The sequence below is a fragment of the Silurus meridionalis genome, chromosome 17, assembly GCF_014805685.1.
Source record: "Silurus meridionalis isolate SWU-2019-XX chromosome 17, ASM1480568v1, whole genome shotgun sequence".
Taxonomy (NCBI): Eukaryota; Metazoa; Chordata; class Actinopteri; order Siluriformes; family Siluridae; genus Silurus; species Silurus meridionalis.
Genome location: NC_060900.1, coordinates 573,101 through 585,600, shown reverse-complemented (window position 1 = coordinate 585,600; position 12,500 = coordinate 573,101). Strand labels below are relative to the sequence as shown.

The window sequence follows — 12,500 nt, the reverse complement described above, 5'->3', positions numbered from 1 at the left end:
TCTCTCTCTCTCTCTCTCTCTCTCTCTCTCTCTCTCTATTTATCTCGCACAGTCACAATAATTTCACAGGAATTGTGGATCTTCCTGAAGGAGAACATCAGTATAAGTATTATGTAGATGGACACTGGACTTTAGATCCTACGAAGGTAAATACATTTCACAAAATACCAGGAGAAAAACATTTAACTACATATACAGTATATATATAATTGTATTTTTCTTATCAGCCCGTCATCACAACTAAATCCGGCATCGTCAACAATGTAGTTCTGATTCGCAAGTCGGACTTCGAGGTTTTCGAAACCCTGAAGAACGACTCTGAGATCTGCACAGATGTGTCAGGTACGTCCCTCTACCTGCCCACAATTCAGTATAATATTCTGATATGCCTGTGACTCTGTGTGCATGTGTGTGTGTGTGTGTGTGTGTGTGTGTGTGTGTGTGTGTGTGTGTTGTTCAGACATCTCCGGATCTCCTCCTGGACCGTACCATCAGGACTCATACTCAGTTACAGCAGAGGAGCGACTTCGTTCTCCCCCCATCCTGCCTCCTCACCTCCTGCAGGTTCTGCTTAATAAAGACACAGGTGTCTCGGTCAGTAACAAACACCTTACCATCCAAACACCACACTGTCCAAACACCACACTGCCCAAAAACCTTGCAGCACAAAAACCTCTGTCTGAACACCACACTGTCCAAACACCACATGGCCCAAACACCTCTGTCCAAATACCACACTGTCCAAACACCCTACCATCCAAACACCTCACCACCCAAACACCTCACTGTCCAAACACCACGCTGCCCAAACACCTCACTATCCAAACACATCACTGTCCAAACACCACCCTGCCCAAAGACCTCACTATCCAAACACATCACTGCCCAAACACCTCTGTCCATACACCACACTGCCCAAACACAACACAACCCAAACACCTCTGTCCAAACACCACACTTTCCAAACACCTTACCATCCAAACACCACACTGTCCAAACACCTCACAGCACAAAAACCTCTGTCTGAACACCACACTGTCCAAACACCACACTGCCAAAACACCTCACTGTCCAAACACCACACTGCCCAAACACCTCACAGCCCAAACACCTGTGTCCAAACACCATGCAGCAGAGCCTCCATGTTACAGAACCTCCCAGAAACACAGTTTTAACCATTTGTATTGTGTGTGTGTGTGTGTGTGTGTGTGTGTGTGTGTGTGTAGTGTGATCCTGCTCTACTTCCTGAACCCAATCATGTGATGCTCAATCACCTGTACGCTCTCTCTATTAAGGTATGCTAATGCTAATCATATTAACACTGTTTTTACGGACTAGCACGCTAATATCAATAAATAAAATACATTAGCGAACAAAAATATTGCCAAACATGCAGATTAGCATGAGTCGGCTGATTAGCGGTTAGAATGTAAGGTTAGCTATAAACAGTTTTAAGATTTGAAGCTAACTGTGTGTTTCCACAGGATGGCGTGATGGTGCTCAGCGCAACGCATCGCTACAAGAAGAAATATGTCACTACGCTGCTGTACAAACCCATTTGAGCTTCATCACACTCACATTTCACACGTCATCAACACTATACACACACGCGCACACAAGAAAGAACCTCAGCGCTATAATGCCAAAGTTCAGACACAAAACCATACTGTGTTTGCTATAAATGCTACATTCCTGGGTTAGCCTGATTAGCATTTTGTGTGGATGTTTATATTTGAAGATTTTTCCAGCACTGATTTATTTCTTTCTGAAATTTGTTTTCTTGAAATATTTTATGAAATGTTCGTTAGCGAACAGTGAAATTTTGTACTGAACGACTGATATGTCCTGTTTAGTAAATAAAGAAATTGTTGGGGGGAAAAATGGTATTTATTTCAACAAGACACACCCACTGTGGGCATGTCCCAAACCAGATATATATCCACTATATTGGCCGCATAAACACCACGAGAGAGGGCGTGTCCCAAACCACTTTTCATTCACACAAATGAACACAGCTTTCAGAGTTGGTGCTTTATTCTACATTCTACACAGTGTTTAATAAAACAGTTATTGTGTTTACTTGGAGACAGAAGAGGTGTGGTGTTGAGTTGGTGGAGACAATGTGGTGTGGTGTTTAGTTGATGGAGACGGTGTGGTGTTTAGTTGTTGGAGACGATGTGGTGTTTAGTTGTTGGAGACGATGTGGTGTTTAGTTGATGGAGACGATGTGGTGTTAAGTTGTTGGAGACGATGTGGTGTTTAGTTGTTGGAGACGATGTGGTGTTTAGTTAATGGAGACGATGTGGTGTTTAGTTGTTGGAGACGATGTGGTGTTTAGTTGTTGGAGACGATGTGGTGTTAAGTTGTTGGAGACGATGTGGTGTTTAGTTGTTGGAGACGGTGTGGTGTTGAGTTGATGGAGACGATGTGGTGTTTAGTTGTTGGAGACGATGTGGTGTTTAGTTGATGGAGACGATGTGGTGTTAAGTTGTTGGAGACGATGTGGTGTTAAGTTGTTGGAGACGATGTGGTGTTTAGTTGATGGAGACGATGTGGTGTTTAGTTGTTGGAGACGATGTGGTGTTTAGTTGTTGGAGACGATGTGGTGTTAAGTTGTTGGAGACGATGTGGTGTTTAGTTGTTGGAGACGGTGTGGTGTTGAGTTGATGGAGACGATGTGGTGTTGAGTTGTTGGAGACGGCGTCAGTGTGGTGTTTAGTCCCTGGGTTGGGCGTCTCTCAGTTCTTGCACGCTCCTGCCGGGGGGGTTTTGTTGTCAGGGTTGTATGCATGATGATGCTGAGCGAAGCAGTTTGCGGCGACTCGGTCACAGTCACACACTGCAGCCTGGCATTTATCATTGGAGGCTTTGAACACACACACACACACACACACACACACACACACACACATTGTGAAAATAGTAATTGTGTGTGTGTGTGTGTGTGTGTGTGTGTGTGTGTGTGTGTGAGAGAGAGAGAGATAGAGCTGCTTACCTGAGCAGGTGATGATTTTATCAGAGCAGTTGTATTTGTACACTTTGACATATGGCAGGTCGACTATACTCGGACATTCTGGAAGTTTCCTAGCTGTCTCATAGCACTTATCATGCACCATACAACACCTAAAAACATCAACACGAAAAGAACACGAGCGGACTGGCCATGTAGCTAACTGATACAATAGCAGAATAATCAGAAACAGCCATGTGAGAGGAGTTTAGAGGCCTACAGGTAGAAGGTAGCTAGCTCAGGCAAGGAATTAACCATGGTTACTATAGTAACGATGTGGGGGTTCAATACATACTGATCAATTTGGTCTATGGGCGAGCCAGATCCAGAAAACCCACAGTAACATCCATAATTGTTGTAAATTAATGGATTTACACCCGGCTGCATGCAAGTGATCATGTTTCCGAACTGCCACAGAGCTCGAGGTGGAGTCTCAGCACACGCCACGCTCACTGCAGAGAGGAACAAATACACATCACACCCATGTAACATCACGTAACTTCTGTCCTGGAAATGTCCAAACAAATCACAGCTTTTCCCCTGAGCGTTAAAAAGTGCTGACACTGAAGATTCCTTCCATACACATTACATAAACATCTCCTTACCTTCCATAGAACGAGCGGTTGCTACGGAAACGATAACGTATCAATGTGAGGGGACAATATAACCCTGTATCACTGCCAGAGCAGCTGTTACAGAGAATTAATCACCGCCGTCGGACCAATCAGGATCCAGGATTCAGCAGTGCTCTGGTGTAATAAGTCTGTAATAAAGAGAAAGGGTCCGGAGACTCACCGGTGGTCCACAGCACAATCCAGAAAAGATGCATGATTCAGAACGAGTGAGAAAAATTCTGATGGAAAGCTTTGAAAAAAGCGAGGGATGAGGAGGAGGAGTGAGAAAAGTCCAGATGAAACAACAGAAAATGCTGATATGGGGAAAAAATGTAATCCTGGCCCAAGGACTGGCTTTTAATATCACCTGCATGCAGTGTGTGTGGTACACGTCCTTCTTATCTACTTTTATTACTTTTTCTTTAACAAATTACTGAATCTAAACCATAATTCTGACTTTTTCTATTTACATTGTTACTTACAGATGAGAATTCTTGGAATAAATAACTTTATAATATAATAACAAGTTATAAGATAGTGCTTTTATTTTAATTAAAGCTTTTTCACCCAAAAAGAAAAAAACACCAGAGAAATTGTACTTATTTGTATTTTGTTGTAGATGATTCACATCAGGTCACATTTTCTTCCTATTTATTTATTTGATATAAAACCAAATATGATTAAATCTGAATATAAAAGAACCTCATATAAACAACCTCACACTCTAGAAATAACAGCCAGAATAACGTAATAACAGAATAACAGTGTGAGGAACTGTGTGAAGAACAGTGTGAGGAACAGTGTGAGGAACTGTGTGAGAAACTTTGTGAAGAACAGTGTGAGGAACAGTGTGGGGAACTGTGTAAGAAACTTTGTGAAGAACAGTGTGAGAAACAGTGTTAGAAGAGAACTGTGTGAGGAACTGTGTGAAGAACAGTGTGTGAAACAGTGTGGGGAACTGTGTAAGGAACTGTGTGAAGAACAGTGTAAGGAACTGTGTGAGGAACTGTCTGAAGAACAGTGTGTGAAACAGTGTGAGAAACTGTGTAAGGAACTGTGTGAAGAACAGTGTGTGAAACAGTGTTAGAAGAGAACTGTGTGAGGAGCTGTGTGAAGAGCAGTGTGTGAAACAGTGTGAGGAACTGTGTGAGGAACTGTCTGAAGAACAGTGTGTGAAACAGTGTGTAAAATAGTATGAGGATGAGTGTAAAGTAGTGTGAGGAACAGTGTTAGCAACCGTGTGAGGAATATTGTGGGGACGCAGTGTGAAGTAACTCTATACAGTTTCTGTTACAGTAAAACACTAAACAATAGATAACAGTGAAGAACAGTTGCAGTGCAGTGACACACTCCAGTGCTCAGATCTGAGCGTTTAAACTCGAGCGCCTGCACGATTCATGCATCTCGCTGAAGCTCACACACGTCTTCAAACAAAGCTGTGAACATCAACTTCACTGAAACAAACGAAAGATCATTTACTGATTTGACACTGAAGCACCACCAGACTTTTTCTCCTGGTTTAAGGGTTTTATTTTTCAGCATTAAAAAGATTCACAAACGAGTGTAAAATAGCAGCAACTTCTTCAGAAAAAACTGCAGTGGATGTGAAGATCATTTCTTAATTGTAAACCAGAGCAGATCTTTCAGGTTCACTTTGATCACAGAATGTTAGACGTCCTCACGTGGAAAGTGTGAGATGAGACATGTTTATCTCCAGAATTATTTATTATATTATAGAGTTATATATTATATTATAGCAGGACATTCCAATAAAGTATCAATAAGTGTGTGTGTGTGTGTGTGTGTGTGTGTGTGTGTGTGTGTCTGAGTGTGTGTCTGAGTGTGTGTCTGAGTGTGTGTGTGTACTATGCAGGTCGCTCACATATATATTTAAAAGCTAAAGTACAGTCAGCATCGTTCCACAGCCGGTGCGTCAGTAGAATAGGAGAATTTGGGTTTTTTGCATGAACTTGGCCGCAGTCTTCTCCGTTCACAGGCACATCCCAATCATCTGGTTGTCCTTCATCCCAGAATCTACACACAGTCAGGATTTAAAGTAATATGAGGTGGTATCAAAATGTTTGGAGATGAATGGTGTAACTGGTGATGTTCTGAGCATGTGCATTCAGACGTCTGTGATTTCATCAACAAAGAGCAAACGTGAAATTCTGGGTGAAACTGGCAAATCTGCCACAGAGACGTTTGACATACGACGAAATGACGACAAGTAGTTCAAGGTGTTTTGAGCGGCACGTGCGCTTCAAGAGCGGAAGAACATCACTGGAAGACGACGAGAGATCAGGAAGACCTTTAACGAGCTCAACCCCCACAAAATAGTAAAACTGTTTGTTAATTCGTGTGTGATGATCGTCAGAGAACAATCCAACAATCTCACTTCCATACACACTACTCTCCAAATTTTTTATAAACTTCACCCTCTTCCTGAAGATGAAGATCCAGCTCGGGGTTTTGACACCGCTGCGGAGATCCAGTGAAAAAGAAGACTTCCAGGACACGTTTTAGAAGAACACTGGGGGCGCTATATTACTGTGTACGGGGTCTATTTTTTAGGTGATCATGCAGAACGAATCTCCAAACTTTTTGATACCAACTCGTAGTTCCGGTATTTGATGTTACGTTTGAGGACTTACTGCTCAGTGGACTTATAGTCGGTTCCATCGACCCAGCTCCAGGTTCCTTCTCCCTCTCTTTCAATCAGACCTATCCAATAAGCAAAACTTTGTAAAGTCAGCTGAGAGATGTACTCCTGAAAAAATATAGAAAGAGATAATCCTATTATTTTATTATTATTATTATCATCCTGTATTTTCTCTTCAGTTAGAAGTTAGTGTTTAGGACGTTACCATCTCCTCACGGTTGTTCACCACCAGTAGATGACCTTTTTGCTGGATGCAGTCCTTCTCTGCATTGTGCCAGTTGAGCCTCTTAGTAGACATGTAATAGCACTTATTTTTGTAAAAGACCCAGTCGCTCTCACAGGAACCTGCACAAGATGATTATTCAAACCTCTGAGGTGATAAGACAGACGAAGAGAACGAGTAACCACATGACTGACTTCCACCGACTCACCTCTCTCCGGTATCAGGACTGAAGGAGCATGAAATGGATCATGACCTGCAAAAGAGAAGATGGTGAGGAAAACACTCGCATGCTATCAAAAGTTCAGCAAAGTTTCATTTTCTGTTAAGGTTTTATGTGTAATATATGAAATCTATCTTTATGTTTAAATAGTTAGCATTAGCTATGTAAAGCTAATAGTGTTTTTCGTTGGAACACATAAAATGGACATGCTCTGAGAAAGGGAGGGGCTAACTCTCCATCCCTCTATCAATCACAGCAACACCAGCCAATCGTGAGCATCGGTGAGCTGATGAATGCAGAAGAGGGCAGATAGTGTGTGATGTCACCACCCTGACGCTGTATGAGATGCAGAAAATTGGGGAATAACAGTAGAACGTAACAGTGGGACGTGATGATCTTTTTCACCTGTCTGAGCAGATTTGATCTCAGTGTTGACCGTCTGCAGCGAGAACAAAATGTCCGACACCTGCTGGTTCACCTGAGAGACTTTTACAGATATGAATATCAATCAAAAATCATTCAACAGCTTCATTTTTACAGTAACAAATCCCTGAGACAAAAGTGATTAAAGCATTTCATGAGATTTTTTTCAACTCGTCTGAAAACTTTTAGCTCATTAGTTTTGTGATGTACTTCTGATTCCCACTGAGAGCGTCAGCAGGAGCACGAAGAGCGTCAGGAAGCCGAACATCAAGTAAAAACGCCGGGTCTGTCGGTCTGAAACAGATTATTAAAGAAATAATAAAACACAACTGGCTAATTTCTGTCACTCTAAAGAAAGATCTGATTGAAACAATCGCATAGAAACACCGTTCTAACTTTCACTATGATTAGCATAAAGCAACAGATTAGCATGACATGTGCTTTTTTATTAAGATTAGCATTTGTGTGATTTGATTAAGATTCTGGTTATAAAAAAAACAGTGTGTTACATTAAATATTGTTAGCTAAATAAAATAAACTAAACCTTAACAGCTTTGTAAACGCACTCCTGCGCTGTTAGCTAACTGGTATTCCTGCAGCGATTGCGCTAGTTCATTAGCTAGCTCTGATAGCACTCTACTCACTGTTACTTAGCTATAAACTATTCTTTTTGTTCACCAGTATTTCACGCACATTATTCTGTTGTGATGAATTCTTATATTAGTATTATATAAACACAAGCTTCTAACATGCAGGTTTGTCAACTGGCTGATGGAAGAAACCTGAAAGACGTGTGTGTAGGTGGGAAATGAAGTTGTAACTCACTCTGTGTGAACAAAGGAGCGTCATTAGAATATCTCTCAGTGCTTTCTGTTTCTGACGAGGTGAAGCGATCGTACTGCTGCGACTCCATTCCTGTACTGAAAGAAGAAATACACACACACACACACACACACACACACACACACACATCAGATTTTAATATAACAACTTAATAAACAGTGTGTGTGTGTGTGTGTGTGTGTGTGTGTGTGTGTGTGTAATCTTACATCAGAGAAGTGGTTAATGATTGCATGTTGTACATTTTTATCCCTTTATAGTCACATGTAATGCTCATCAAATAAGTTTGTCGTTTGTTTATATTTTAGTTATAATAAGGTAATAATATAAAAATAACGCAGAATATCGTCATCAGGAAACTCCTCTGTCCCACAGACATCACAGTTAAAACACTGATACTGGAAACTTTTTTCGTAAACGTGTTTTACCTTAAAGAGAGCGTGAGCTGCACACTTCCCTGTGAAAGAGCTGTTGCTATGGAGACGTTAACGTTTTAGAACGATAATAATGTTTAATTTAATATCGACCTGCACTACTGTCAGATCTGCTGTTACAGAGAATTAATCAACACCTCCTGACCAATCAGGAGCCAGAGCTCATCAGAGTGATATTATTATCATTATTAACAATAATAATAATAATAATAATAATAATAATAATAATAATGATGATGATGATGATGATGGTGATAATAATAAAAAGTATTATTATTATTATTATTGTTGTTGTTGTTGTTATGATATACTATTTGAATATTTAGGGGTACATTTACAGAAATCATTTTTGAGTAAGTTTGAGTAAGTAGTTTTATACATAACAATAATAATAATAATAATAATAATAATAATAATAATAATATAACAAAATAATATCAATTATAAAAGTGTTGTAGTCGTCAGTGTTGTTGTAAAAGAAAGAAATGGTGAGGGAATGTGAAACCGTCACCAGCTCACCACGGGAGAAGTGTCTCTGAGCTTCTTCACCTTCAGTATTCAGCAGGAGGACGCTCTGCACAAATCACAGCGTGTTTACGACCTGAAGGTCAGGACCAGGACTGAACATGGAGCTTCAGTGTGGAGAGATCAGGAACGTTGATTATTAACCTGTAGATCAACACAGAATGCAGAAAACAAGTGATTCAGATCATCATCTGATCTTCTGTCCAAAAAAACCCATGTTATTCCAGGATTCAGTTCTGTGTTTAGGTTTTATAGGAATAAAACTTAAAAGTAGAGGGTGAAGGAAACGTGTGTATGAGTTTAAATGATATTTCACCATCATACAAAGTGGGTTAATACAAGATATACAGTCCTGTCTGTCTCTCTGTGTCCTGTCTCTCTGTCCTCCCTATCCTGTCTGTCTCTCTGTGTCCTGTCTGTCTATCTGTGTCCTGTCTCTCTGTCCTCCCTATCCTGTCTGTCTCTCTGTGTCCTGTCTCTCTGTCCTCCCTATCCTGTCTGTCTCTCTGTGTCCTGTCTGTCTCTCTCTGTCCTCCTTATCCTGTCTGTCTCTATGTGTCCTGTCTCTCTGTCCCCCTATCCTGTCTGTCTCTCTGTGTCCTGTCTGTCTCTCTCTGTCCTGTCTCTCTGTCCTACCTATCCTGTCTGTCTCTATGTGTCCTGTCTGTCTCTCTCTGTCCTGTCCCTCTGTCCTCCCTATCCTGTCTGTCTCTCTCTGTGTCCTGTCTCTCTGTCCTCCCTATCCTGTCTGTCTCTATGTGTCCTGTCTGTTTCTCTCTGTCCTGTCTCTCTGTCCTCCCTATCCTGTCTGTCTCTATGTGTCCTGTCTGTTTCTCTCTGTGTCCTGTCTCTCTGTCCTCCCTATCCTGTCTGTCTCTATGTGTCCTGTCTGTTTCTCTCTGTGTCCTGTCTCTCTATGTCCTGTCTCCATATCCTGTCTGTCTCTCTGTGCTCTGTGTCTCTTTAATTAAAGAGAAATATTAATAAATATAGTCACGTCTGTTTTTTCTCTCAACAACAAATAAATCAGGCACATATTAAAAAGCAATCTTTTATTTGTTTGTTTGTTGTATTTCCCACAAGCAATTAGAAAAGACCCGCTTTTCATTGGTCAGCACTCAACAATCTTTGCGCTTGCGTAAGAATTTATCCAATCGATGAGCAGCTCTCGGACTTATGTAGCCAATCACAGCGAGGGGCACGGCGTCTTGTCGAAAAACGGGTAGGTTCCGCACATGTGATAAAGCACACCGCGTTTATTAAAACACTTCCGTTTTCCGGTGTGTCAGTGGAAAAGCAAAATGGCGGCGTTTGGACGTTTCTCTCAGACTCTGCTGCGCTCTGTTTCTGGGGCTCAGACTCGGCAGCTCTCCGCAGCGGCGACTCACGGAGAGCAGGGAGGTAAATAAATAAACAACCTTTTCGTTTATCTAAAGAAGTTATTCTTTTAATAAGTGACCAATTTAATAAAGTCGTGTCTGTGCGCTGCTCTGTAGGAAGTGACCTTGTTGGAGCTAATGCTAATGCTAATGTTAGCTGACTGTGGTCTTTATGTGTAATTCGACACGCGACCAATTATTTGCTTATTTTTTGTACATTTTAGAGAAAATCTGTCTTATTGTGGCTTTTTTAGTAAATAGTTTATATCTAGTTTGTTGGACTGTTAAATGCGCGTGCGCAGCTAATTTAGTTATCTCTTATTTCTTTGGTTAAACATGTTAGAATTTACACCAATTAAAGACAAAATTGCTATAAATTCTAATGATTGACTCTTCATATACTTTTCCCATCTTTTTCTCTCTCTCTCTCTCTGTCTCTCTCTGTGTGTGTGTGTGTGTGTGTGTGTGTGTGTGTGTGTGTATATATAGATTATATATAACAAATTAGCTTTGTAAGTGATTAACTGTTGTAAATAAAGAAAGGGAAGTATTCTGAGAGGTGATGTGGGTCACATTGACGCTGATATTCTCGTGATGTTTTCTCCAGGGAAGACCTGGAAGCTGCTGACCTTCCTGGTGGCTCTGCCGGGAGTCGGTGTGTGTATGATGAACACTTTTCTTAAGGCTCAGCACCACAGCCACGATCATCCAGAGTTCATCCCCTACACACATCTCCGCATCCGCAGCAAGGTGACCTTCTCAAACACAAGCGTCTGTATAACACACGAGTGTTTTCCAGAAATAGAACATGAAGCCACCAGGTCCTGACACCAGCTCTGGAATTCTGCACTGTGATTGGTCAGAAGATCACAGCAGCTCTGCAGTAGTGCTGGTTTGATATGTTAATGTTTTTATTGTTCCTTTGTATCTTGAGCTGAGCAGGGGACGGTTGAGGGCCTTGCTCAAGGGCCCAGCAGTGGCAGCTTGGTCGTGGTGGGATTAGAACCTGTGATTTTCCAATGCCTTGACCACTGATCTCGCACCTCCATATTCTGTATTGTTCTACATTGAAAGCTGTGCTAGCTCTCCCTCCTGGTTATTTGTCCACTGTAACGAGTTTATTTCTGATGTTCTTGCTCCACAGCGTTTCCCATGGGGTGACGGAAACAAGACCCTTTTCCACAACTCCCACCTCAACGCTCTTCCTGATGGATACGAGGATCACAAGTAAAGGACTCTCAGTTTCCTGTCATGCCGGACCAGAGGGGCCTTTCCTCCCCCCCCTCTCTTAACTCCTGGACCACGCTCCATCACGTCAGTTTACAGACCCACACGTTTGACCTCTCTCTCTCTCTCTCTCTCGCTCTCTCTCTCTCTCTCTCATGAGCACAGTCCCTCACGCCTGGACCAGTCTGTGAACTTCAATAAAATCTAGAGATATCTCACTTAGAAAAGGCTCTCCTGCTGTGTGGTTTTTTGTGTTTGTATAAGTTTGTGTATAAAATGCAGCAGTGTTGTTATGACTTTACACAACAATGTTCCGGGTTTGTCCCTGCCATGTGTGTGTCTTATTTACAATTTCTGTGGCGCGTGTGTCTACTCGACTCAATCCGTACCGGAAACACGAGCTGCACTGCGCTGACGCACTTCCTGCCTGAAGCACGTTAAAACAGGTGACCGCGGTTTCGGGTATTTATTGTACTGGACTAGTTAACTACTGAATCCGTACCGTACTCAAGTGTTTCTCATGATATAAACACACCGTTCCGGTACGGCGCAAGTAGCTGCGCGCGCGTGCGTACTATTATTCTATAGTGAAAAGGTGCGCATGCGCAGGAAGCCCCCGGTTTCTCGCGCTGTGTAGCAGAGGCGTGAGGCGGATTGGGCGCGCGCACGCACACATGCACGCGCGCGCTCACATGACACGTTCTTGTGACCAACATTCCTGACTATCAGGAAGATTTCTCGGTTTAAAGTGACGAACAGCGACAGGGAAGGAACTGTGAAGTTCTGGTGGAGAAAAGGTTTTTATCTGACGCTAAACTCTGGATTTTAATGACATGGTAGAGAAGCTCTGGTACCATTCAGCATTAACACGTAAGTTTCATATCAGCTGATTTTAACACCAGAAAACTTTATTATTACACTTTTAAATTAAAAGCTGAAATATCTC

At 41.9% G+C, this 12,500-nt stretch overlaps 5 protein-coding genes across 8 annotated transcripts in view; 3 read left to right on the top strand and 2 right to left on the bottom strand.

The window, feature by feature from the left end:
• prkab1b (protein kinase, AMP-activated, beta 1 non-catalytic subunit, b) overlaps positions 1-1,881 on the top strand; it is a 4,029-nt gene extending 2,148 nt beyond the window's left edge. Inside the window, exons 4-8 of the mRNA XM_046871914.1 lie at positions 53-146; positions 228-342; positions 461-594; positions 1,227-1,295; positions 1,485-1,881. Of these exons, the coding sequence (XP_046727870.1) occupies positions 53-146; positions 228-342; positions 461-594; positions 1,227-1,295; positions 1,485-1,562 (490 nt within the window). The 3' untranslated portion in view covers positions 1,563-1,881. The remainder of the gene's footprint in view (positions 1-52; positions 147-227; positions 343-460; positions 595-1,226; positions 1,296-1,484) is intronic.
• A 135-nt stretch (positions 1,882-2,016) lies between these two features.
• On the bottom strand, positions 2,017-3,904 carry pla2g1b (phospholipase A2, group IB (pancreas)). The gene is made up of 4 exons (XM_046871921.1): positions 3,806-3,904; positions 3,306-3,462; positions 2,996-3,123; positions 2,017-2,866 (listed from the first exon to the last, which is right to left on the bottom strand). The coding sequence occupies exons 1-4, from the start codon at positions 3,837-3,839 to the stop codon at positions 2,739-2,741; spliced, it is 447 nt and encodes a 148-aa protein (XP_046727877.1). The 5' UTR covers positions 3,840-3,904; the 3' UTR covers positions 2,017-2,738.
• Positions 3,905-5,136: 1,232 nt separating this feature from the next.
• Positions 5,137-9,098, bottom strand: LOC124400234 (hepatic lectin-like). Its single transcript, XM_046871917.1, has 8 exons — positions 8,943-9,098; positions 7,975-8,069; positions 7,360-7,443; positions 7,132-7,212; positions 6,715-6,759; positions 6,489-6,628; positions 6,276-6,391; positions 5,137-5,658 (listed from the first exon to the last, which is right to left on the bottom strand). Exons 2-8 carry the CDS (start codon positions 8,060-8,062, stop codon positions 5,490-5,492), a joined length of 723 nt encoding a protein of 240 aa, XP_046727873.1. The 5' UTR covers positions 8,063-8,069; positions 8,943-9,098; the 3' UTR covers positions 5,137-5,489.
• A 1,098-nt stretch (positions 9,099-10,196) lies between these two features.
• On the top strand, positions 10,197-11,781 carry LOC124400237 (cytochrome c oxidase subunit 6A, mitochondrial). Its single transcript, XM_046871922.1, has 3 exons — positions 10,197-10,349; positions 10,935-11,077; positions 11,472-11,781. The coding sequence occupies exons 1-3, from the start codon at positions 10,250-10,252 to the stop codon at positions 11,556-11,558; spliced, it is 330 nt and encodes a 109-aa protein (XP_046727878.1). The 5' UTR covers positions 10,197-10,249; the 3' UTR covers positions 11,559-11,781.
• A 476-nt stretch (positions 11,782-12,257) lies between these two features.
• The window catches only part of hps4 (HPS4 biogenesis of lysosomal organelles complex 3 subunit 2), a 6,932-nt gene continuing 6,689 nt past the window's right edge, over positions 12,258-12,500 (top strand). For 3 of the 4 annotated variants that reach the window (XM_046871911.1, XM_046871910.1, XM_046871908.1), the window contains exon 1: positions 12,262-12,424. The gene's annotated coding sequence lies outside the window, so the exon portion shown is untranslated. Of the gene's footprint in view, positions 12,425-12,500 lie in introns of all 4 variants that reach the window. The other variant, XM_046871909.1, reaches the window with a different exon arrangement.